Source organism: Oreochromis aureus, linkage group 18, assembly GCF_013358895.1.
Source record: "Oreochromis aureus strain Israel breed Guangdong linkage group 18, ZZ_aureus, whole genome shotgun sequence".
Classification (NCBI taxonomy): domain Eukaryota; kingdom Metazoa; phylum Chordata; class Actinopteri; order Cichliformes; family Cichlidae; genus Oreochromis; species Oreochromis aureus.
In genome coordinates, this window is record NC_052959.1 from 15,979,778 (window position 1) to 16,001,853 (window position 22,076).

The 22,076-nt window shown below is 41.7% G+C and overlaps 2 protein-coding genes across 4 annotated transcripts in view; one reads left to right on the top strand and one right to left on the bottom strand.

The window, feature by feature from the left end:
* clcn2a (chloride channel, voltage-sensitive 2a) overlaps positions 1–11,303 on the bottom strand; it is a 54,339-nt gene extending 43,036 nt beyond the window's left edge. The window contains exon 1 of the mRNA XM_039602598.1: positions 10,829–11,303. Within this exon, the coding sequence (XP_039458532.1) occupies positions 10,829–10,879 (51 nt within the window). The 5' untranslated portion in view covers positions 10,880–11,303. The remainder of the gene's footprint in view (positions 1–10,828) is intronic.
* A 4,421-nt stretch (positions 11,304–15,724) lies between these two features.
* thpo (thrombopoietin) lies at positions 15,725–22,061 on the top strand. Of its 3 annotated transcripts, XM_039602600.1 has the most exons (6): positions 15,725–15,755; positions 17,846–18,057; positions 18,146–18,270; positions 18,459–18,545; positions 19,219–19,383; positions 21,184–22,061. In XM_039602600.1, exons 2-6 carry the CDS (start codon positions 18,045–18,047, stop codon positions 21,328–21,330), a joined length of 537 nt encoding a protein of 178 aa, XP_039458534.1. In that variant the 5' UTR covers positions 15,725–15,755; positions 17,846–18,044; the 3' UTR covers positions 21,331–22,061. The 3 variants fall into 3 exon arrangements, with proteins under 3 accessions (XP_039458534.1, XP_039458535.1, XP_039458533.1); XM_039602601.1 differs by lacking the exon at positions 15,725–15,755 and having other exon boundaries at positions 17,755–18,057; positions 18,495–18,545; XM_039602599.1 differs by lacking the exon at positions 15,725–15,755 and having other exon boundaries at positions 17,760–18,057.
* The last annotated feature ends 15 nt before the right edge of the window (positions 22,062–22,076 follow it).

Sequence of the window (22,076 nt, forward strand, 5' to 3'; positions counted from 1 at the left end):
CGGGTAACCAGCAGTTAGGGTGCATATATCCCATGCAACAGATTACTGCTTTAGATACTTGCCTCCTCTATTTTCTGCCTCTTCTTCCTCTGTCACTATCACAATAAAAGCAACATACCTCAAAATAAAACATTACTATTATTCTATTAAAATTTAGAGTGATGCAATGAATTAAAAACAAAATTAGACGTTTTTTCCCACAAGTGCTCCAGCAGCAGCTTCTAAAGTCAACTAGTGAGGAGTCGCTCAGTACTGACATTTCGATGCTGTGTCGAGTTCACAAAGTGCGGATGTTTCAAAAGACTGCTCCAAACTCACGTCACATCACCAGAGCTCAGTGAGGTTTTTTTCACCCTGGTTTTGACAGGTAGCTTACCTGCTGCTAGGCTTGACTGACAGAGTGTAGAGCAAACTTGATGACACCGCAAACTCCCAGAAAGCTTAAAAGCCATCATCATCCCTAGCAGAAACCACAGCAAGAGACAGTTTGTGGGAATGTTTTTTGACAGCCAGGTTAGAGAAGCTCATTTTACCCACAGTGCAACTGGTGATCCTGCTGTAGAGGTCAAAAGATACCTCACTAATCATTTGTTCCAAGGGCATATGATCCACTAGTTTACTGGCAAGTGGATTTGTGGTATATCCAAGACTTTCTATCTCAGCAAAAACTAAAAAATTCCTGCATCAACTTGCAACAACTGAGTTATGTGACTTAATTTGCTAAGAGAGAAGTGAAAAACAGAAAATGAAATAATATTGAATAAAAATCTGTACATATGACAAATTAAGACATTAGACATTTTTTACTTGATTTTCTCTTATTGATCTTCATTTTCTATCATTGACTCATTCATTCACACTTCAATCCACCGCACAGGACACATCTTCCACAAGGACTACGTTTAGCATACCTACAAAGACAACGTTCATTTCCACAAAACCTGTGTGGTTATCACAACAAACATAGTGGCATTTTGTCACGGTACTGGGTCTATGACCCAGTGTTTTGTGTTTGTTGGTTAACTTATATTCCTTGATTATTGTTATTCATGGTTTGGGGTCTTTTTAATGTTTTCTGCTTATGTTTATTCTTAGTTCCTACGAGTTAGGTTTCTGTTACTTTCCCGTGTTCCACGTCTAGTCACTCTTGTCTCCATGTTCCCTCTGTCTCCCCAGTCAGTCATGTCTCTATGTCTCAGTGTCAAGTCTGTCTTTGTGATTGTCTCCTGTTTTATTTTGATAGTCTCTGTCCTGTGTGCAGTGTATGTAGTTTTGCTTCCTCTTGTCTCATTATGTCTGATTAGTCCCGGCTGTGTTTCCCTTCTGTTTCCCTTTCCCTCGTTACTCCCTTGTGTATTTAAGCCCTGTGTTTTCCTTTGCCCTTTGTTGCGTCGTATGTCTTTATGTGCTGTAAGTCTAGCCATGGTTCTGGTTTCTAGCTTTGTTCTGTGGCTTTTACTTTCCCCAGTGTTTTGTTCTTAGTTTTTTTACTCAGGGTTTTGGTTTGATTTGTCTGAGTTTATTTTTATGGAGGAGTTTTCCCAGCGAATAAAGCTGCCGTTCTAAGTTTACCTTTTCCTGTTCGAGTCCTGTATTTGGACCCACTTCCTGCCTGCCACAGCACAGCCATGACACCTCTTTTATTTCTGTATTTAGTTTATAAATTGTTTTGTTGTGCACTGCACTAAATTAGAGATTTTTGTTTGTTTGTTTTGTTTTTTGTTGCTGTGCCGATCATAGTTATTGATAATATGGTCTAGTAAATAGCCTTGTTTAGAACTGTGCAACACCTCTGTGTCATTTAACACAAAAGCATTATCAAAATGTAACAATAGTAAAAGGCCAGCAGGTGTCGCTGTGGAGAAGGGTCCTAAAATGTTACGAAAAGTTGATATGATTTGCGCACAATCCTTCTGAACATTTCTGTTTCACAAAGCTTTCACTAATATTAACTGGCAGCAATAGACTGCAGCTGACCACAAAACCATACCATTGTATGGATACTAAACTAATAAACTTAACATATGGCAGACATACTAATCATTATTAATGGTAAATAGACACTATAGAAAAAGCTAATATATAATATGGTTATGCCACCCCCCTCATCAATTGCACTTGGTTCTACCTGGAACCTTTAAAAAGCCACTCGGGATGCCTGACCTGAACACGCACTTCAAATGTTTCATTTCAAGTAAAAGTTGAAAGTTTTATTTTCTGTTGGCTTAACCAAACCTGGCAGCCCAAATAAGTATTTTGATTTCTGGGTGAGACCTTCACCAGTATCTTCTTGGGGCAACCAAGATGGAAACGCATGAAACAAAACACCAGTGACTAAAACATCACAATGGAGTTCAATATTTACTCTATTGCATACTTTTGGTTGCTAACAGTTTCTGTTCGTGCATCCATAGCTACCTGTTTTATGTTCCACTGTTCACCAGCCTGACACTATGTCTGTGCACTTGAGTTTTTGACTGATTTCAGCTGCCGGTCCCGTTTATGGTAAAGAACAAAAAACGTTGAGGACATGACTCAATGTAGTGCTTTGCAAAGCTGGTTCATGTGATGATACTTGGTAGATTCGCTTCTATCAGTAACAGATTGCCTGTGTTTCAAGCCTGCAGCACCGATTTATAACATTCTCCCATCAATGTGAAGAACGTTTGTAAGCCAAAAACACTCATTCCTTTTTTGGCATGTATTCACCATTGAATCTTTTCAATGAGTTTATGCAATATCATATTTATTATCATTCAGAGTGTAGGAATTTTTCACCAAGCCCTTGGTGATTTGTACTGATTAGGGGAGAGTTAGACCACTGCAGCAAAATGGCTTAAAATCTGGGCTCTGTGGTCTTGTGTGTGTGAACCACTCTTTTGCTATTGAGCCCAATCGTGGCACTGTCATCTTAAACATCTGAGTGTCATCAGGGGGGAAAGAAATGTCCACTGATGAGGGAAAAACCTGGTCATTTAGTATGTTTCAAGTAGTCAGCTGACCTAATTTTTTGCACCCATCATGTAGCTGAACTACATACCTAAACGACTGAAACAACCTCTGATCAAACACCGGCCCCACAGACAGGATCTGACTTGCATCTCCCTATCTGACTCTCTTCATTCTGGAAGAGGATAAATCTGGACTCATCGAACCACATGACCTTTTTCCATTGATCCAGAGTTCAATCTTTATGCTCCCTAGCAAACTGAAGACCTTTTGCTTTCCAATTAGCATCACCGATAATTGATTTTGTCCCAATCTCCAGAGTTCTCTTTGGACTGTGCATTTTGAAATGTTCTTACTTTCGCTATTAAATATGAACACCAGTTGTACCGTTTTTATAGAAACATCTAAGTAATCAATCACAATGACTCATGAGGTTTTGTTTCTTAACATCTTCGAAGGTAATGTTTCTCCACTATCCTCCCTGGCTTTAGTAACGTAGTTGGACAGTTCTTAATCCAGCTTTAGTATCTATAATCTCTCTAGTTGTTTTCTTTCCTTAGAGAAAACCAATAATTTGAACACGTAGGAACATCTTTTTTATAACCACAGAATATGTAATGAGAATGAAATGCAAATCTACACACTGCATCAGTTAAGCTTAAATACCCTGTTATCAGCCAAAACACAGTAATCACTATAGTAATTATCTAATTACTGCGGGCTCTAACCTGTTTGCTTAGTTAAATCCAGGTGGTGACTTTTTTAGCCAATTATACACAACAAAATCATTCATTAGCACTTGTGTAGCCTCTCTGTAAGCGAGCATTGACAAACCTATTGTTAGTTTTACAGTTGATTTTTTTATGATCAACAGTAAAACTGTTAATTAATTTCTGGCTTCACCTTAAATTTTAATCACTTGTGAATGGTTGTAAAAAACAAAAAAAAAAGCCCAAATCTGTCCTCAGAGTTACCCTAAACTGATTAACACTACAAGCAGCAAAGTTATTAAACAGCCAGGCATGGTTAGCTATACTGAAATGTTGCTCTAGCACTCATGAACATCATATTTGGACTCGTGTGTGTCTGCGAACATGAATAAATGCGCTTCGTTGAGCTTTACAGTATTAAAGCAATGCTGCTAAAAAACTGAGGCTCTCTCAACTTTGATCAGTCCCTCATCGTGTCCATCACACAGCAGCAAGTGTCGGCTTCAGTCTGTAGCTTTATAATGCCCACGTCCTTTCAAATGACTAGTAGTCAGTCTATTTTGGCAGTGTGAACACAGCTTTCCAAATCATTCAACCACCAACATTTTAACAAGAAGCGAGGACCATTTGTCCTGCGACGTTCTACTGCGTAAAACCCCCTACTTCCCTGTTACACCACACTCTCCCGCCTTTCTAAGTCCGACCATGTGCGAGTCCAGAACAACAGATTAACTAAAACGTTCTATATGATTCAGCAATTCTCAGGGGCGCTGCGAGACAATTTATTCACCACGAGGCGACACCAAGGACAAATATTTGACGCTGTAACGATGAAGGCTGGAACATCAAAAAACTTCCATCCTTGCTGCTTTTTATTAATACATATTCATGGCGTGATTTTAATCTCTTCTGTTTTGTGGCGTGGACCCATCACCGCAGGGAGAATGACGGCTGTTTTAGACCCTTAAACTCCTACATACCGTTAAGGCCGTGTGATTACTTAAGCGCATGCTGAGTGTGTATTGATGAGAGCAGGGGAACAACAAGAGGACTAAAGCACTCGAGCTAATCTGGACCCTGCAGCCTCCAGGGATGGGAAAATTGAATTAGAGGAGGAAGTGACACATTCGACTCACTCGACTGTCTACATTTACATTAATGCAGGTAGAGGAGGCTGCTTTTAGGATAGTTAACCGTGAGTCAGAGCTCTATTACACACGCAGCAGAAAACCTTTTTGTAGTCGAGCAGACTTGTGCACACGTGTGAGGGAAAAAAATTACAAAATGCACTTCAATCACAGCAGTGGGAAAGCAGAACACGGGATGGGAGACAGCTGGAAGACTGTGAGAGACTCTAACATCAACACAGTCAGACTTATTTTTTGTTTTTTGCATATGCAATTAAATTTTAAGCATTTAAATTTGATTTAGTGCAATTCAAACTGTTAAAAGATACTTTTGATCAACAATGTGTGTACATTCTGTTTGTCGTTAAATTTGGTGTTTTATACTTAAAAGCTTCTGGTAGGTGACGTCATGCACACGTTGCTTAAGAGTTGAACGTGATACAGCCTCAGGTCGCAAAGGAAAAATATGGATTCCCTGGTGAGTGATTATTGGAGGTGAAAAACTGTCACCAGGTGAAATTGGTGCCAAAGCGGGTGCCGCACCTAAAACCTTCTCAGCAGCCAACAGATTGCTGCAGTCACCTGTAGTTTGCACAGAGGACTTTGCAAACTACTAGCTGAGCGGTATTAAAACGCGAAGCGGAGTATGTTCCCCTTCAAAATAAAAGCTGTGCTTTACTGCTGCAACCAGCATGTTTCAAAAGGTTTTATTACGAGAGCAAGTGGTTACCATTTCCGTTTGGTGTCACATGTTTCGCATTTTCACTACTGCTAGGACAGAGCCATTTAATCTGAATTAAACTTTCTTGATGGCTCTGCACTTGTAGAATAACTGCAGACCAAAACAGCATGCTCCATGCAAACTACAGGTGATGCGTGTCAATCTTGTACTTATCAAACCAGTTGCAACCAGTCACAAAACACAATTTCCCTCACGACCAGTTGTACAATATCTTCAGGCAAACCTTAATATTGTTGCCAGGGGGTTACTGGCCTGTGTGACTGAGGCCTTATTCACTTGACCTTACATTGTCACCATGAATGTAACACTTCCAAAACGACGGACAAGTCAGCATCATGTGGTTAGCAGTCAGGTGTCTGCAAAAATTCAATACTGCACTGTGTTTCATATATTATTTTCCCCAATGCCTCTTTTTCATCTGTTCATGGTTTACACACACACACACACACGCACACACACGATCCATCCAATTGGAGTCATCTGGTTCCCTCGGGCCTCTCTCATATTGAACTGTCAATCCTGCAAACTTCGGTACCTCTTCAGCCAAGCCTTGATGTTGTTATTTATTTGAACTTTATTCATTTTGCTCTTTTAGATTTGATTGAAGTTCAACCCTGCAGTGACTCGACTGATTAGTCTATCAACAGATGCCTAAATGTCAGAAAATGCTGATTTCCTTTGTGTTATATGAGTCTAAATATCTTTGGGTTTTGAACTTTCAGGGGATGAAAAAGCAGGTTTTTAATTTGAATATTAGAAATCATGGAGAAAATTCATAATTAGTCATGAAAATAGTGCTTGAAGCTATTACTACACCCATAGACCGTACCCGGCTAAGATCTGTCACGAAGGTTTTTTTAACCTGCCAGCTCTCTACTATAAAATCTCTATGACGTTTGATGGCACTAATATAAGAACAGAGCAGTAACAGCTCAGTTATTTTACAGCAAGCGAGTGCTTGTCATGTGTGCCGCCTCCTGTACGTTCCACACAGGCGGCAATCTCTCCTAAACCGAAAGGAAAAGGAATATATCCAGTGACATGGGGAGCTGCAGTAGAGAGAAAATCAGGAAGTGTAAGGAAAGAGAGCAGTGGGATGACTTTAAGACAAAAAATATCCAGGTGGCCTGGAATCTGAGGACCTGCCGTACACCCTAATCACTCACCCGTCAGCACAGTTACACATTTAGCCTGACGTTGTGCTTTCAGTATTACTCAACAGTATATAAATTAGTTAAATTAGTTATCGCCACATCAACCAACTATGGCGTCATTATCATAGGATAAATGTATATTGCCCCCCACATTGACCTTTGCTGCATTTTTAGTTACTGGGCACTTTTACTCTTCCCCTGCTTTGTTTTACACGTTGCTCATCATGAATTTTGGTTTGTCAACATTTCACTATTTGAGTTTTAAGTTACTGTCCCCTGCATCCACTTTGAAGTTGCACCACAGAGCATGTAACCATTTAAACATTTTTAATGGCTACTATGCATTTTTTTTAATGGATACCATTTGGTTCGTGAACACAGTACAATGAGCACGGGCTATTTTAAGAAGCGCCTAAAATGAGATTTTCTTCTGTCTGCAGTCTCTGCAGTGGCCTGTTCAATTGTGTGCAGGTAACAGCACTATTTGGAAGTGACAGGACCTGAAATGGACTCGAGCCAGCGTCTGTGTGGGAGAACGAACAGAATGCTGACTATGAGCAACTAAACCCCCCTGAAGAGACAGCGCTTTTATGTGTGTGTATGTGTGTGTGTACAACAACAACAGAGAAAGAGGCTGAAAATATATGAATATAAATGTACAGTGTTTGAATCCTGAAGAGCTCTCATCATAGAGCGCAAAGGCAACTTTTGAAGCTAGCCACACCAAATGGCACTGAGAGAAATGGTAACACTTTTGTTAATTCCAAAAGGCAGAAATCCTTCAGAGTGACACAAGTAAACTGCAAGCAGCATGTTCATATTTACCAACCCAACTGGTCTGTGACACTTTGCACCAAACAATACAAAAGAAAGAAGAGAGGCAACAGACTCACACTGGTGAGTCCAGTTTTCTGTAGACAGAGCGCCTGCTCGCTGCTGATCTAGAGGCAATCTGTGCAAACTAACAGGCTATGAAAATAGTGTGTTAGCACTGTATTTGTATGCATGCATGTATGAAAAAGATGCACGTAAGTTGGGTTTTTGTATTAAATAAAGTAACATTTTTGAGGAAATCTCCATAATCCATACAAGAATTTGAAATCCACATGCCAAAATTTGGTCTCGCTGGGAAAATATCAAATTGATTTCTGTCCTGGTGCGCCACTGTGTGCTCTCTTTACATAAAAATGCAGTAATGTTGCTTTATATATTCAGCGGCCACACACACGTTGAAAGTGATTTTTAAATAGCAAGAATTGGATCACTAAAAAACACAAACAAAAAACACCTTGTGTAGACTTCCATACATTTTTAAAAAAGATATTTCAACATGTGTACAGTAGGTGCTGTATATTTCTGCGGCGCTGCAGTGCTCTGGTGGTGGTGTTGGCGGTGGTAGTGGCAGGGGAGCGTGGCTGGCTTCTCCTTCTCAGGTGGATGATGACTTTGATCCTTGCAGCAGTTGAATGTAAAAGCCTCCTGCTGCGGGAAGGACACGAACGGGCTGTTGCTGACATCTGCTCTGACAACGACTTCACCACGCACTCGTTTAAGACTGTGTACGTAGGCAGACATATGCGTAGGTGCAGTGCATACCCTCCCACACAAACACACACTCACATATAATCACAAACTAACTGCACATGCAGGACCTATAGAGCAAACTTGCCCACGCTTCTGAAAAGAGAAAACACACGCAAACCCAATGACACATTCAGACCTCCCACACCTCTGAAAAAGGCTTTTGAAAAAGCTTCAGATGGAAGCGGCAACACCTCGACAACCAAGTCACCACAACACCGTCTGTCCCCGTCTCTTTTCTTTTCAGTCTCTGACCTGCCTCTTCTTCACTTTACCTGCTCCATTCCTCCGTCCCACGAGACAGCGGGGAGGCAGACAGCCGCCAGCATTCCACTGCACCTGACAGTTGTAGAAGCCAGTGACCCATGCACCAAATTGTTGTTTGCTTTCAACCTGTCACACGCAGATTCCTCCTGCAGAAAACAACCGCTACTGCCTAAAATTATCAAATTCATTCATGCTTCCTTCTTGTGAAAGTCTTAATGGTTATTAATAACTTGTTTTTCTCAGTTTTTGCTCTTCTGTTTGGATAATAAGCTCAGAGACATCGGTGGAGACTGTGAATTCCTTCCAAAGCAATTTCCAAGAGCTAGGGTTTTGTGCAGCATCGGTGGACAGTATATCAGTGGGTATTATTTACATCTCAGAAATCAGTTTACTTTAGGGGTGGCTCTAATAAGAAATGCAAACATGGCCATCTGCAATGTAATTGTATCAATTATTCAGTTGTTAGTACCATTTATATGGCAAGTTTGTAATACCCAGCACAGCTTTTCTTAATGGATTGTCACAGCAGCACTGAGAGGCTGTAAAAGCTCCAGCTCCAACAGCAGAAATAAATTGAAGGTTTATTTTTGTCTCATTGTCTTGTAAAAACTGCTGCTCGGTGTATTAAAAGATTTTTGCCAGTATAGTGTAAATACAGGAGGGGAAAGCCTTTTTTTGGACTATAATACGTGTAAATGAAGGGATGGTGTTTCTGCGCTTCCTCATCCGGCAGAAGTTATCAAACAGATCTCCATATCGCTCTATCTGCTCCGTGTCATCTGCTCAGTCCTGCTACAGCACCCGTGTTCCTCTGCTGCCAAAATCCAAGCATTACTGAAAATCCTCTGAATCTTGCTGATGGCAAACAATAAAACACAAAAGATCCTTTTGTCAACATTAGAATCCAATTTTAGACTGCAGCCACACTTTGAAGAAACACTGCGAGCCTTTACTTATCAGATTTTTTATTTGTATCCATCTCTCAGTTTTCCCTGGGAGAAGCACAGATGTTTCACCTGCACAAAAGTATGTGAGGAATAGCGCTGCCACTTTGTACCTATGGGAAGAAGCATCACGAGACACATTGCACCATGGCAAGCATGTGGAGAAACACACACACATCTATTTTTGGGGTAATGGACTGCTGTACAGGGAGTGAATGATAAAGCCATTGATCGCAGTCCTATGGCCAGAGGAGGTTCTGGGGATAGATGGCACGTTCCAATCCTCAGAGACACCGACTGCCATTTTACATTACTATTGATCTTAACGCTCAGGCACACGGCGCGGCATCGATCCCCACACAAACAAGAACAGCAAAAACACCTCTGTACCACTTAACACCTACGCCGCTGCACGAACACAGACTGACCAACAGATCTCAAGTCCACATGTGCAAATCCACGCGAGACTCAAAAACACGTCACCAGAAGCTAAAAGACAACTGCAGACCAAGGCTCACAAAGCAGTGAAGGGTGACACTTTAATCCACTGTTTTGCCTGACTGACTCCCTCCCAATCTGTCTGTCTCTCTCGTTCCCTTTATCTGAATATCACTGTTTCAAGTGCTCCAGGGCATCACTGTCAGCCAAGTGAAATGACATAAGTGAGGAAAACTAGTGCACGAGGAAATTAATATTCAGAAACACTCCACTTTTAGTTCATATGTGCAAGGGGCCACTCTCACAGACAGGAGGGCTGAGAGGAAGATAAAAGAGGGGAGGGTGGGGGCATTACTAGGGACACCAAGATGTGCAGGAGAAATGGAGAAGATAAGAAAATACAGGACGTGATTGGAATACAAATGCACCACGCAGGCTCTGATATGTATTTCAAGGGTATTAACATCTAAATAATAAGCAATTAGGACACATATGAGGTTAATGGAGATAGGAAAACATGAGATACTGCAAGCCGAACCAATTAATCTTACGTGGTTTGGTGACATCGGAATTGATAGGGATTAATTAGGAAGGTGGGTGCAGGCAGAGGCTGAGAGTGATGCAACACCTGTGGATCAAGGTGAATGACTGGAGAGCAGCGAGTGACGCTACATATCACAGGAGGGAGAGCACACCGAAGCCCTTTCTTCACATTTTAAAAGTGAAAAAAAAAGATATATATCTTATTTGGTTTTGTATAGAAATGTTGGACACAGGAGCTGCACACTCTCCTGCTATTCTCGTCCAGGACACGGCTGAGCAGGCACCAGCTGCGCCCGTCCTCCAGTCAAACAAGCATCCATGAAAACCCTCTACACGACTCAAACCGAGATCTGTGACCTCATCCGAAACTCACCAAAGTTTGCTGGTACTGGAGCGTCCTGTTTTCGGCCTTGTCCTTCACCATTGCGGCAATATCCTCATTAAAGACCCCCACAAAAAAGAAATCCGAGACTCTCAGGAGTCGCCCGCTAATCAGTCTGCGGAGGAGGAGGAGGAGGAGGAGGACTGTGTGCTGCCGCCTGCCATCTCGTGTGCAGAGAGTAACAGGTTTCTTTATCGTAAGACCTCCTGCATGGTGCAAAGCGAGGTGGGTGCACCGGATAGAGAGCCACGGCCGGCTGTAGCGTCACAGCAGCGCTGGTGAGGCTGGACTGCATACACCGCCTCCCTCCTCCACTCTCACTGTGCTGCTGCTGCTGTCTGTCTCTCTTTGGACTTACTGGACTTGAGGATGTTCGCATTTTATTGTTTTATTTTTTCGTGCTTTAGTGCGAGGGCGTCGGATAGCCTGCGGCTCTGCCGAGATTGTTTCGGACAAACAGTGATGTGTAGTGTTTTATTTTTTTTTTCTTTTTCTTGTGCGATAGTCATGGACGACCCAGCTCTCCTTTGCTCCTGATTTGAGTCATCACTGGATTGATCAAGTGTGATGAGTAATGTAGTGGGCTTAGCTTTATGGCTCAATGAGTGTCACAAAGAAGTCCTGTCAGGACCAGGTGTTGTGACAAAAAAAGTCATTTCTGGTGTTTTGTTGTTTTTTGTTGTAGTTGTTGGGCTTTTTTTTAACGTTTAATGTCCTTGTATATTTTTTATATTTTGGGCTTAATAGGCTGTAACCAATCGAATTTTTGAAGGTGTCATACACATTTGAGTCAAAGAAGTGATGCCCAACCCAGCAGGAATTCTGGCTCCAGCAGATTAGAAGGTTGGTGAGAAGGTGACAGCTGTTGGTGTGATTATTTGGAAATGGAAGAAACATATAAATGATCCAGAGAAGGCTTAGGAGAAAGTCAGATGAAACCAAAATCAAGCTGTTTGGCATCAGCTGATCCTCCGTGTTGTGTATGACCCAAAGAGCAGCATCCCCACATCCAGCACAGAGGTGGAAACATTATTCCTTATGGCTGTTTTTCTGCTAAGGTTACAGAGCGACTTCATTACATTGAGGGGAGAAAGGACGGGGCCATGTACAACAGTGTTTATTTTACTGACCAATAATTTTGATCAGTTTTTATCAATGACCTTTTCTTCTGATAAAAATAAAAACGAATGCACAAGCACAAAAACTGGGATGGAAATGTACTGACATTTGTGTCAATGAATAAAAACAAGATGAAACTTTTCTGGAGAGATGAGATCCAATCAGAACTAATTAAGTAGTGTACAAAAGCGGGATGAGTGTGAAAGTGATCTGGTCAGAGGTAATCTCCTTGTGCAGTAAGGTTAGGTGCGCACATTTTAACTGCCCCTGAGAAACAGGATGGGGGGGGGGTTGGAGAAAGAGAAGAGCAGATATGGACACATTTTGTACTTGATGTCAAGGAGAACAAGACGTTTTGTAAACCGTGTGGAGCACTTCTCACTAATAAAAACACAACAAACTTTTAAAATTTATATTTCAGTCAACAAAATCAACTTTAGATTTAGCCTAGTGATCTTTAGTTGACTAAAATTTGACTAAAAGTAAAAGATTTAGATGAACTTAATCAAATTTTGTCGTCAAAATTGTCGTCGAGAGCCTGCGTCCCTCAGTCACAACACTGACAATGGGTCATAGATGGGCCTCCCAGCATGACAGTGACCCAAAACAGATCATTGAGGAAACAAAGGAGTAAGTTAAGAAGAAGCACATTAAGGTCATGGAGTGGCCTAGCAAGTCTCCAGACCAGCCAAGAAACCTAAAAGACTTTGAAAGCTTCTGTAAAGAGGAGTGAGCTAAAATCCCTCCTGAGATGTGCGCAAACCTGGTGAGCAACTACAAGAAACATCTTATAGCTGTACTCATTAACAAGGGTTTCTTCATCTAGTGCTAAATCATGTTTTGCTTGGGGATCAAATACTTATTTCACTCACTCATGTTTTTTTTTCCTGTATTTTGGTCGGCTGTCTCTTTAAAAGCAGATTTTTAATCTTAATGAGATTTTTGACTGCATTAAAAATCACTTCATAGATATTTCTTGATAAAAAGTAAGTCAGATGTTTGAGAGATTACAGGTCAGCAAGTCATTTACATCAGTTTAAATACCAGCAATCACCTTTTGGCAAAATTGAAGGAAGGTCAAAGCATCTGAATTAAATCCTTCATAGATATTTCAAAAAGTAAGTCAGGATGTGTGATAAAACTCAAATTGAAAAGTGTGTGGGCAAATTGAGTCCCTCCATGTTTTGAGCAGGGGTAACTAAGTTGGTGTTGTACTCTTTTGTGCTAAAACCGAACATAACCCCGATGACATGATCAAAGTTGTTTTCACTGACTTTAGAAATCTCCTCTGGGAGCCACAGACAAGATGCAACTGTTTTCTCGGGCCGTTTAGCGTCTCCCATAACAATTAAGCTGAGTTTCACATGAGAAATCTGTATTGTGTGGCCTTAAATTTTTAAACATTCTCACGTTGATGCAATCTGAGCTAAAATGACAGTAACTCTCTGACTCTTTGAAGCACGAAGGCAGCACACTCTCAGGATGAAATGAGGAAAATATAAGAGATTTTTTATGTGGAAAATGTGCGAGCTGAAAATGCCTCATATTGTGCTGGAAACTAAAATGCATTTCTCTCTGCAAAGCTTTTTCATGCTTCAGTCAGTGAACGCAACAATAGTATTTTCTGACAGTTCGTCCAAAAGTAAAGAAATAAATAAAAAATAAGTAAAAGCACACACGAGCACATGGAAACCGGTTCAAAACTGAAGCGGATGTGATCTAATCGCATGAATAATGATGTGAAATTGAAAGATTTTAAATCAAAGAACCAATTTTTGGGGTAAATGTGCTGAATAGTGCTGTCAGCACCAACTTTAAAACACCAAATTACAGAATATAGAATAAATTATAATCATAACTTTGCAGTTCACTTGAAATCTCATACTCCCCTCTCTAACACACTTTATTCTACGCCTATAGATTTAGGCAGCAGACTAGTAGACCCGAGCAGGGTGTATCACACCTCTGGTCTAATAACAGCCTGAATAGGCTCCGGTGCAGCTGCGGTTAAGAAAATAGACAAATGGATGGATTGAGGAAGAATATGCATTGCCTGCAAGTGCATTTTGCATGAAAACTTGCTGCCAAACATTTCCACAAGAAGTATTTTATAGTTCTGCTCTGTGCTAATGAACACTACAACAGATCGCCTTTAAGTATTTGTAACCACTCCTCCTATGAGTCATAAAACTGTGGTGTGTATAAACAGATGGGTGCAAATAAAAAGAAATAATAGAACAAAAAAGAAGACAAAGTGGCTTAGTAAGGTGTCGGGCCACCGCGTGCTGCCAGAACAGATTCAAAGTGTCTCTGAACTGATATTAAAAATCTCTGGAGCTCAGTTGGAGGGATGGGTCATTGTCCTACCAAACACACTGTTCCAAAGGCCACAGCTCATGATTCATGCCATTCTCATACTAATGAATATGGGCATTGTCATTCAGTAAGAGCGCATTCCTACAAGGATAGAAATGTTTCTTGATGTGATGTTTTAACATGCTTTGGAGTGACCTTTTCCTCTAAAGGCAGAAGTGGACTTGGGAAAAAAAGATAACTACTATGATTGTACGGACTATATTTTAAGTAGTGTTTAATTTATTCAAGTATAAAATACAGAAAAATGCACAGATTTCTGTTAGGTAAAGTAACACAGGCTCATTGCCATTCCTCTGTGCAGATTAATCAACGGTCACACACAAAGGCCTATTTGAGACAGAAAACCCTGCACAAGTGTTCATGTTTTTCCTATAATTTGTCACCCATCTGTTCATGTGTGTGTCTCAGGAGAGCTAGTATCCACCTCTAAACGCTCACACAAGAAGACTTGCTACACATTCAGATCATTTCCTTTTCCCACATGTGCGGAGTAATTATACTGCAAGCATTCATCTCTCTGGGCTTTCACTGGAAGGCTTTTCAGAGGTGCTACATACTGGCAGTGAAATCTACTGCCCTGACAGATGTGCTGCCAAGTGGGCCTCACACCTAAACGATAACCACTGTTCCAGGGATTCACTGCTTCAAAAAAACCCCAAAACTTCATTTCTGCCAATATTTTTTCTGTTTGGTTTCAGGACGTTTCAAACTTTTTTTTAAAGCCAAACCAAAGAGTCTTTTCTAAACTGCTACTTGAACTGTTAGAAAGTTTTACCACCAAAACGGCAGGCTGCTAATAAATTCCTGAAATTGTGGCTCTCACATTAAAAAATTGAACCAGTCTCAGGTCATCCTGAATAAAAAACGTCATACTATTTTACAGGTTTAAGACATAACTTCCTGTGGGGACTAGTTTGACTGGCTGACGGTCCTGCAGAAGGCTGCAGCTTATTGGCTGTTGGCAAGGCAACCGGTTCAAAGCGCTGGGCCACAGGCACCAAAATGAACCAGGCCCTCAGAGACCACTGAGGCATTTTACCTAAAAACACACGCACAGAAACACACACGTTCACAAAAAACAATTGTTCATGCTCTTCGTGTTCATATGCACCGTGGGCTTCCAACTCGGCCTTGCATTATAACCTTGAGAGGAATATGTGTCACTGGCATCATTATATCAAGGACCTGGCATTCATAAACGGGCAGAGGTATTGTGTGTATTGTGGTCCTGACAGCAGAGAAACTGGGTGCTCTGCAGCCCCGAGCACCAGCACACTGACCCACATCTCTCCATTTCTACAGGAGTTTTTAGAAATCTATCACCTGTGCATGGAGGCCAGTGTGGCACCAGCATACAAGAGGAAAAAAACCCACAGACAGATTGATGTGTTTCTTACCCAGTGATCCTCGGTGTCTACATGAGGTAAGAAGCTCTTCCGTATTATATAAAAAGCCTGTCATTAGAATTAAGTGAATGTTTAGGTGGTGTATACATACGATCACTGGGAAAGTTGCTTTGTTATGGAACATTTGGCATGGATGTATGATACAGCCACACTGCCACAAGCACCTTGAGTCATTCCTCTGCAACATGAAGATGTGCAACCACCTGTGCCCCTTCTGTTTTGTGTGCCAAGTTTCTCGGTTGTCTTTCATTCCTGTTGGTTGATACAGCTGATAGAGAATAAGAAAACTGAGAAGAAATAACGACAAAACGAAACCTGAATACCAGCAAATACACCAAAGCCCAGTTAGACCTTCAGTTAGAATTTGCCCTTGACCCTGAAATGAGCAAACTTTGGAACATTTTGTGACATTTGATACTTTAAAAAAGACAGAAAAGAGACACTGATCCAGCTGTGCACTCACGTTTTTTCCCTGGGCTGCTGTCTTCCTCTCTCCCTTTTTTTTTCTCCTGCTCTCCGGGCTGCGTATTCAAAACCGTCAGCTCTGTCCTTCCATTGCGCCTTAGCCCGATTTTGACAGAAATAAAGTGGCGCAAAGCCACAGGTTGTAGCGCTCACTCAGTCGATGAGGCGATCTGATTGCAGATGACTCCCGAAGATCACACTTTACTCCCAGGAAGGGAAATCTCAGTAGATCCCAGAGAATGGCCTGTTGCTGGTGCGCATTCCATACAGCGCCGCGCCAAAGTTGTCAGCACCGCGCGTAATTACCGGCTTTGCGCCTCCAGAACGGCTCACAGAGGAGCAGCCAGCTGTTGGCTGAATCTGGAGACCATGAGCAACAGCAGCCGGCCGCCTGAGAGCTCGGCAGCACAAGTCAAAGAAACTCTATGATAAGATGCTACAGCCTCCTCATCTGCGCCTGCTGAGGTGGGAGGGAGACAGCGGGGTACCGGGTGTCGTGTCCGTGATGCAATGCGGGTACCGTCAGTGTTACAGACCGCAGTTTTCTCCTCGTGTGCAGAAATCCAGGCGCTCCGCTCATCATATGCGGATCCGCGTCGCGCATTCGTCTTAATTAACAGCGGCCGGGATCGACTGCAGAAACAGAAGGAGGTTGGAGGGGGGAAACAGAACATAGACTGAGTGTTGATGCTCGGTCATGCTCTGCATCCCTCTCTCTCTCTCTCTCTCTGCTCGCATGTGGCACCACCACCACCACGCGCGCGCGCAGACACTTTAAGGTCCCATATTAAGCGTCATGCGTCTTAATCATGACACGCAAAAATAGCCCGGGTGCAGGAAGGTGAAGACAGGGGGGCTCAGTCAATGTCCAGACTGAGGTGGTAGGAGGCTGCGCGCGTGTGACTGAAAATGAGGATGAATGGTGCACTCCCCACGCTGTCTCCTGTCCATGTGTGTTGACAGCTAATGCGCCTCCTTTTAACCTTAACCCTCACATGGCAGCTGAACTGGAGCCTCACCGCTTCGTCCTCCAGCTGCGACCCTAAAGGTAGCGCAACCCGGTGGGTGATTGCATGCATCCGGGTGCAGACTGTTCACTTCTCCTTCTCTGTCATGTTTACAGGCTATTAAGCGATCCTCGAGTGGGTAATCACGTTGCCAGTGATGTCACCTTGTCCTGCCTGCAAAGACCGCATGCCTGTTTAGAAGTTACAAACTGTGTCTTTCTATAAGCTTTTGTTAAAAAATTAAACATTTGCAATCTGCTGAGCATTTAGGGCGCCTCAAATTCTCTAAACACATTAAGTCACGCATGCATTATGTCATCACACACAGGTTATACACCTATGGTGCTTACACACACACACACACCTGCTGGCGCCTTTAGCTCCCTATGACAGTTTGGGGACGTTTATGTACCCTGGCTGTGGCTTCTGTTGGCCAGCGCTAACCTGGACGAAAAGTAAATATCCTTCAGGACAGCTGTGTCAATGGATTCTTTCACAATAATAGATCATTAACCTGTTTTCCAGCAATGATACTGTTCCCCGAGTACTACGACAGCCAATTCAGAAGCAAAATAGTCTCACTGATATCAATAAAATGCCACTTTCAGTTTATAACATTCTGTTATGCTGCGCAGCAGAGAAGTTGGAGCACATCCTGCTCTCAGGCTAGATAACACTCGCACTTCCCACTACTGAATGAGAAGGTGGGAAATCAAGTGGTGAGAAGACAAATAGGACACCACAGCAGACTCTGGGCATTTTCCACATTTTCAATTTCTGGGCACATCTCTTAATGGGACAAATGTGGACTCATAAGGAGAAGCCAAGCAGGGCATGGCTTTAAGCAGTGAGTACAAAAGGTTAACTTATGAGTCTTTTATTACAAACTTTCTTGGGACGGCTCAGTTTCAGCATGTATTTCTGGCCTTATCCAGGACTTCTGCTGCTCTGTATGATAGCCTCTGAAGTGTGGGACAGTGAGACCAAGTCCACAGAGTTTGTGTGCAGTAGAGCAGCCAGAAAGGCTTTGAATATTGTGCCTGAGATGTCCAGTGCACTGGTAAGAATGTCACTGTCTCTCTTTCTCTGGCTTCAAGATCAATTTATTTTAAAGAAATGGGTTGTCTCACAACCTCCATCTGGAGGCTGTATCTAATCCGTCTGTTGTCTGTTGTTACCTGTAGTCAGCCTGTCCACCTGTCTGTCTTGTCTCTGTCACTTGTCTCTCCCATGTCTCCTCCGTTGCAGAGTAACTGTAATGGCTCGGCAACCCTCTCCACACAGGTTCAGCTACCCTGCACCGAGCTTCACGCAGCATCTTGGGGACACAAATCGGTAATGTTGGCACACATATGAATCCATCCTCCACCGCAGCAGATTTGATTAAAACATTTGGTAGCACTTTGTGCCACAGCCCACACCTTATGGTGTAATTTCCCAGTATTTACAGTGTGTTTTGTCTGAATTTAGGGTGTAATGTTCAGCACAATGGGCACAACAGAACAGCTTGGTATCAAATTGGAGGATTAAAACTAATTAAGGAACAAATTATACTGTGAGCATTTAGCAGTGAACACATTTTGGGTTATTATAAAGCAGGCCCAGATTACACTGTCAATATAATATGTAGAATAATACCTTTGGGCTTTTTTTAGAGGAAAAGACAGAAACTACTTCCTCATTATGTAATCTTAACCTCCCCTTATTATATTACTAATAGATATTTAGGCTTCACGCGTCAACTTTGGGTAATTTGGGAAACATTAGGATGCTGATATACACCAAAGGTACACATTAAGCAAAATACTTAAAGTATAATTTGTTTCTTCTTTCCTTTAAAACCTGTTTGTTCTAAGTATTTTTAGGTACTGAAAATTACACCCTAAATCAAGAAAAATTACACGTAAAACGATCGAAAATTGCACCATAAGTCACTGGCTTTATTATGAAGTGCTGCCAAACATTTTATTATCTCTCCTCCCTTTTCTGAATGCGCATGTAACTGCAGGAGCGGGAGAAGAGAGGAGAGATAGTTGCATCTTTGAGGCTTCTTGTCGAGGGTGTGAAGTCTGAAAGGAGCCTCAGACCGGCAGGATGTGGCGCTTTGCTGCTGCAGAGACTGGAGAACAACATCAACAACTACCTGCTCATCCTCACCCGCCTTCAGCTGAGCGTAAGACGCACTCACAGTGACAAATTGCATGCAAACAAGCTCACAAGCACTCCCAGTAAGCACCGATTTGCCGTTCAGTGTAAGTGCAAATGTTAAACTAGTTGTAAATTTGGCCACAAAATTTCTGAATGTCTTGGATTTAGATATTTTCTTTAGGCAACGTAGCATTTCAGCTCCATAGAAGCTTTCACTGTCAAACTAAAGTCTGCATGTCTTCTCACCTGCAAATCCAAAAGCTGACTGAGTGTCTCTGTCACTCAAGCACATCAGACACATTACGACACGTGCTGTGTTGATACAAGTTCGCACATCGTGAGGGAACACATGTAACGGGCTTCTCTACCACTGGTGTGCATGTGATTCAGAGGCATTATCAGTTTCCTCTGGCGTGGAAATATCCTGGTTTCTCGTAAGTCTGTAAGTCTTTCTGGAATCTCCGTGCACTGGAAGCGATGATGTTATGCTGTGTGACCCGAGCTTTCCTTCCTCAGGACATGAAGAAGATAGCGGTGCATACTTTGTTAGTGAGAAAGTCGTTCTCAGAAGTCATAAGGGCAAGACCACAAACTTAAGCTCAATGTGCGTGAGCACAGGTTTGCTGTTCACCCAAAAAGAAATTATATTTGACATGAAAACTCATATTTTTAATCATCCAATCAGGTGTAAAGTGAATAGAAAATTTAGTACAGCACTAACAAATATAGAAATAATTATTTTTAATTGAAATAATAAGAATATTTTGCTTTGTTTATGTCAAAGAAACGACAAAGCATGTCAAACCTTTGGCAGCCTCCTTGTTACCCCTCAGATGTAAAAGGCTGATGGTGTATTGTCGTCACCCTGCTAGGCTGGCAGTGTGGTAACCCAAGACTGTGAATGTGATAACTTATGAATGAGGTGACGTAGGATTTTGAGATTCATACCACTTGTGTATCTGCTAGAAATCTCCAAGTAGTCTGAATCCCAGTGACGTTGACCTCAAAGTCAAAGTCAGATGTTCAACTTTCCTGAAAATCATCTGCGATTTTTCAAATTTATATCATAAGTGCTAGCAGGCTGAGGAGTACCACTGCTGGCCGCCAGTATTTTCAATTTTCAGCGTGTTCAAGCCTCATGAAGTCATTCTCACAAGTGTGCTGCCCGCTCCATCAGGATACTTGCTACCTGCTTCTTCTCTAAATAGTTTGGATCTACTGCTCGGTCCTGTTGTAGGAGCAACCTGGCTCCAACTAAGCAGCATCCTGTACAAATCTCCCATTTTATCATCCTATTTGTGAGCCCGTCTTTACCCTTTAGTGGACAGTCTTAGTTGGGTGTTATTTTTAATTTACAGCTCTGCCTCAAAGACCATTATCTGGATGCTTATCTAATCTAATCTTCATTTTTATGCTGTTTAGAGTCAGTTTGTGCTTTTCTATAAAGCGTGTACTACACACACTTTTTGTCCATTTTACAATTATAATCATCCATAAAAAGACTGACGCTCCAGTTACTGAACTAACTCAATTAAAGTTTCGTTAAACAGCAGAAAAAAAATCAGCTGTGCTACTACAATTAAAAAATTGTCATTAAATAGGAAATAGATCTTTTTAACTATAATATTAGGTAACAGAATGTGGTATTAAAACACAACGAGGCTCATTAATGACAGTCATCAAACCACTTACTGTCAATAATATCCCAGTTCAACAACAAGCTCATTTCCAGGTGACTCCGAACATTTTCACAGGCTTCATGCTCTTCCCCATTTCCATTTTAAAAACTACACATCATTGCTGTGTTTCCTATTTCAACCACCAGGGGCCAGTGGTGACTCCATCACTGTCTTGTGTTCCTCGAAGCACTCAGAGTCTGAGAACAGTCCTGGTGAGTTACAACCTGCTGATCTCAGCCAAGCTGGAGTGGTTCATGATTGGCCTGGCGCACAGGTGCACCAATTCCCAGTGACACGGAAGCAGCTTTTCACTACTGCAGCCGGGGGTCGCTAACGAAGGAGGCCCATCAAAGCAAAAACTGGATTGATCTACATTTTTTCCCCTCACCTTTTCTCAGAAGTCACTGTTATGGATGTTCTGTTTTCCGTAGCCAGAAGAGAGTGAATACTTCACTATCTGTCGGTCATTAAGAGAAAGCAAAGCCAGGGTAATATGAATATAAGAAAAATGAATGTATATTGAGGCGTTTTATGTTTGTTTGTTTTAGTTTTATCTTTGTATCATTCTTCAGGACAGTGGAGATGCTTTAAATATGACTGTAAGCCTGTAGATCCTACAACAGGCTAAAATCTGCCATGTAGCGTTTTTATATTGCCTTCAGACAACATCTGTATTATCTAAATCCTGTTTCCAGATGTTTTTCAGCTTGATGATGTAAACAGAATGAGACTTATTCCAACATTTTTTGTTGCTCTTCAGTCCTGCTAATACTGCAATATCTTTATAGTAGAAGTTTGTTTTTCTCTTTGCACTTTTAAATCTTATCTTGTTTACACTTTAAATAAGAGCATTGCTAAAGAAGTATGCTATTATTATTATTAGCATTATTATTATTAATATGATTATTATTTCCTTTTCCAGTACAGGAAATCTCTGTATTCTTGGAAATTTCTCGATAGAATTCATATATTTTGCATTTAAAGATACATTATTCAAAATAATTGTGATGCAGAACTTTTATAATATAGACGAAAGACA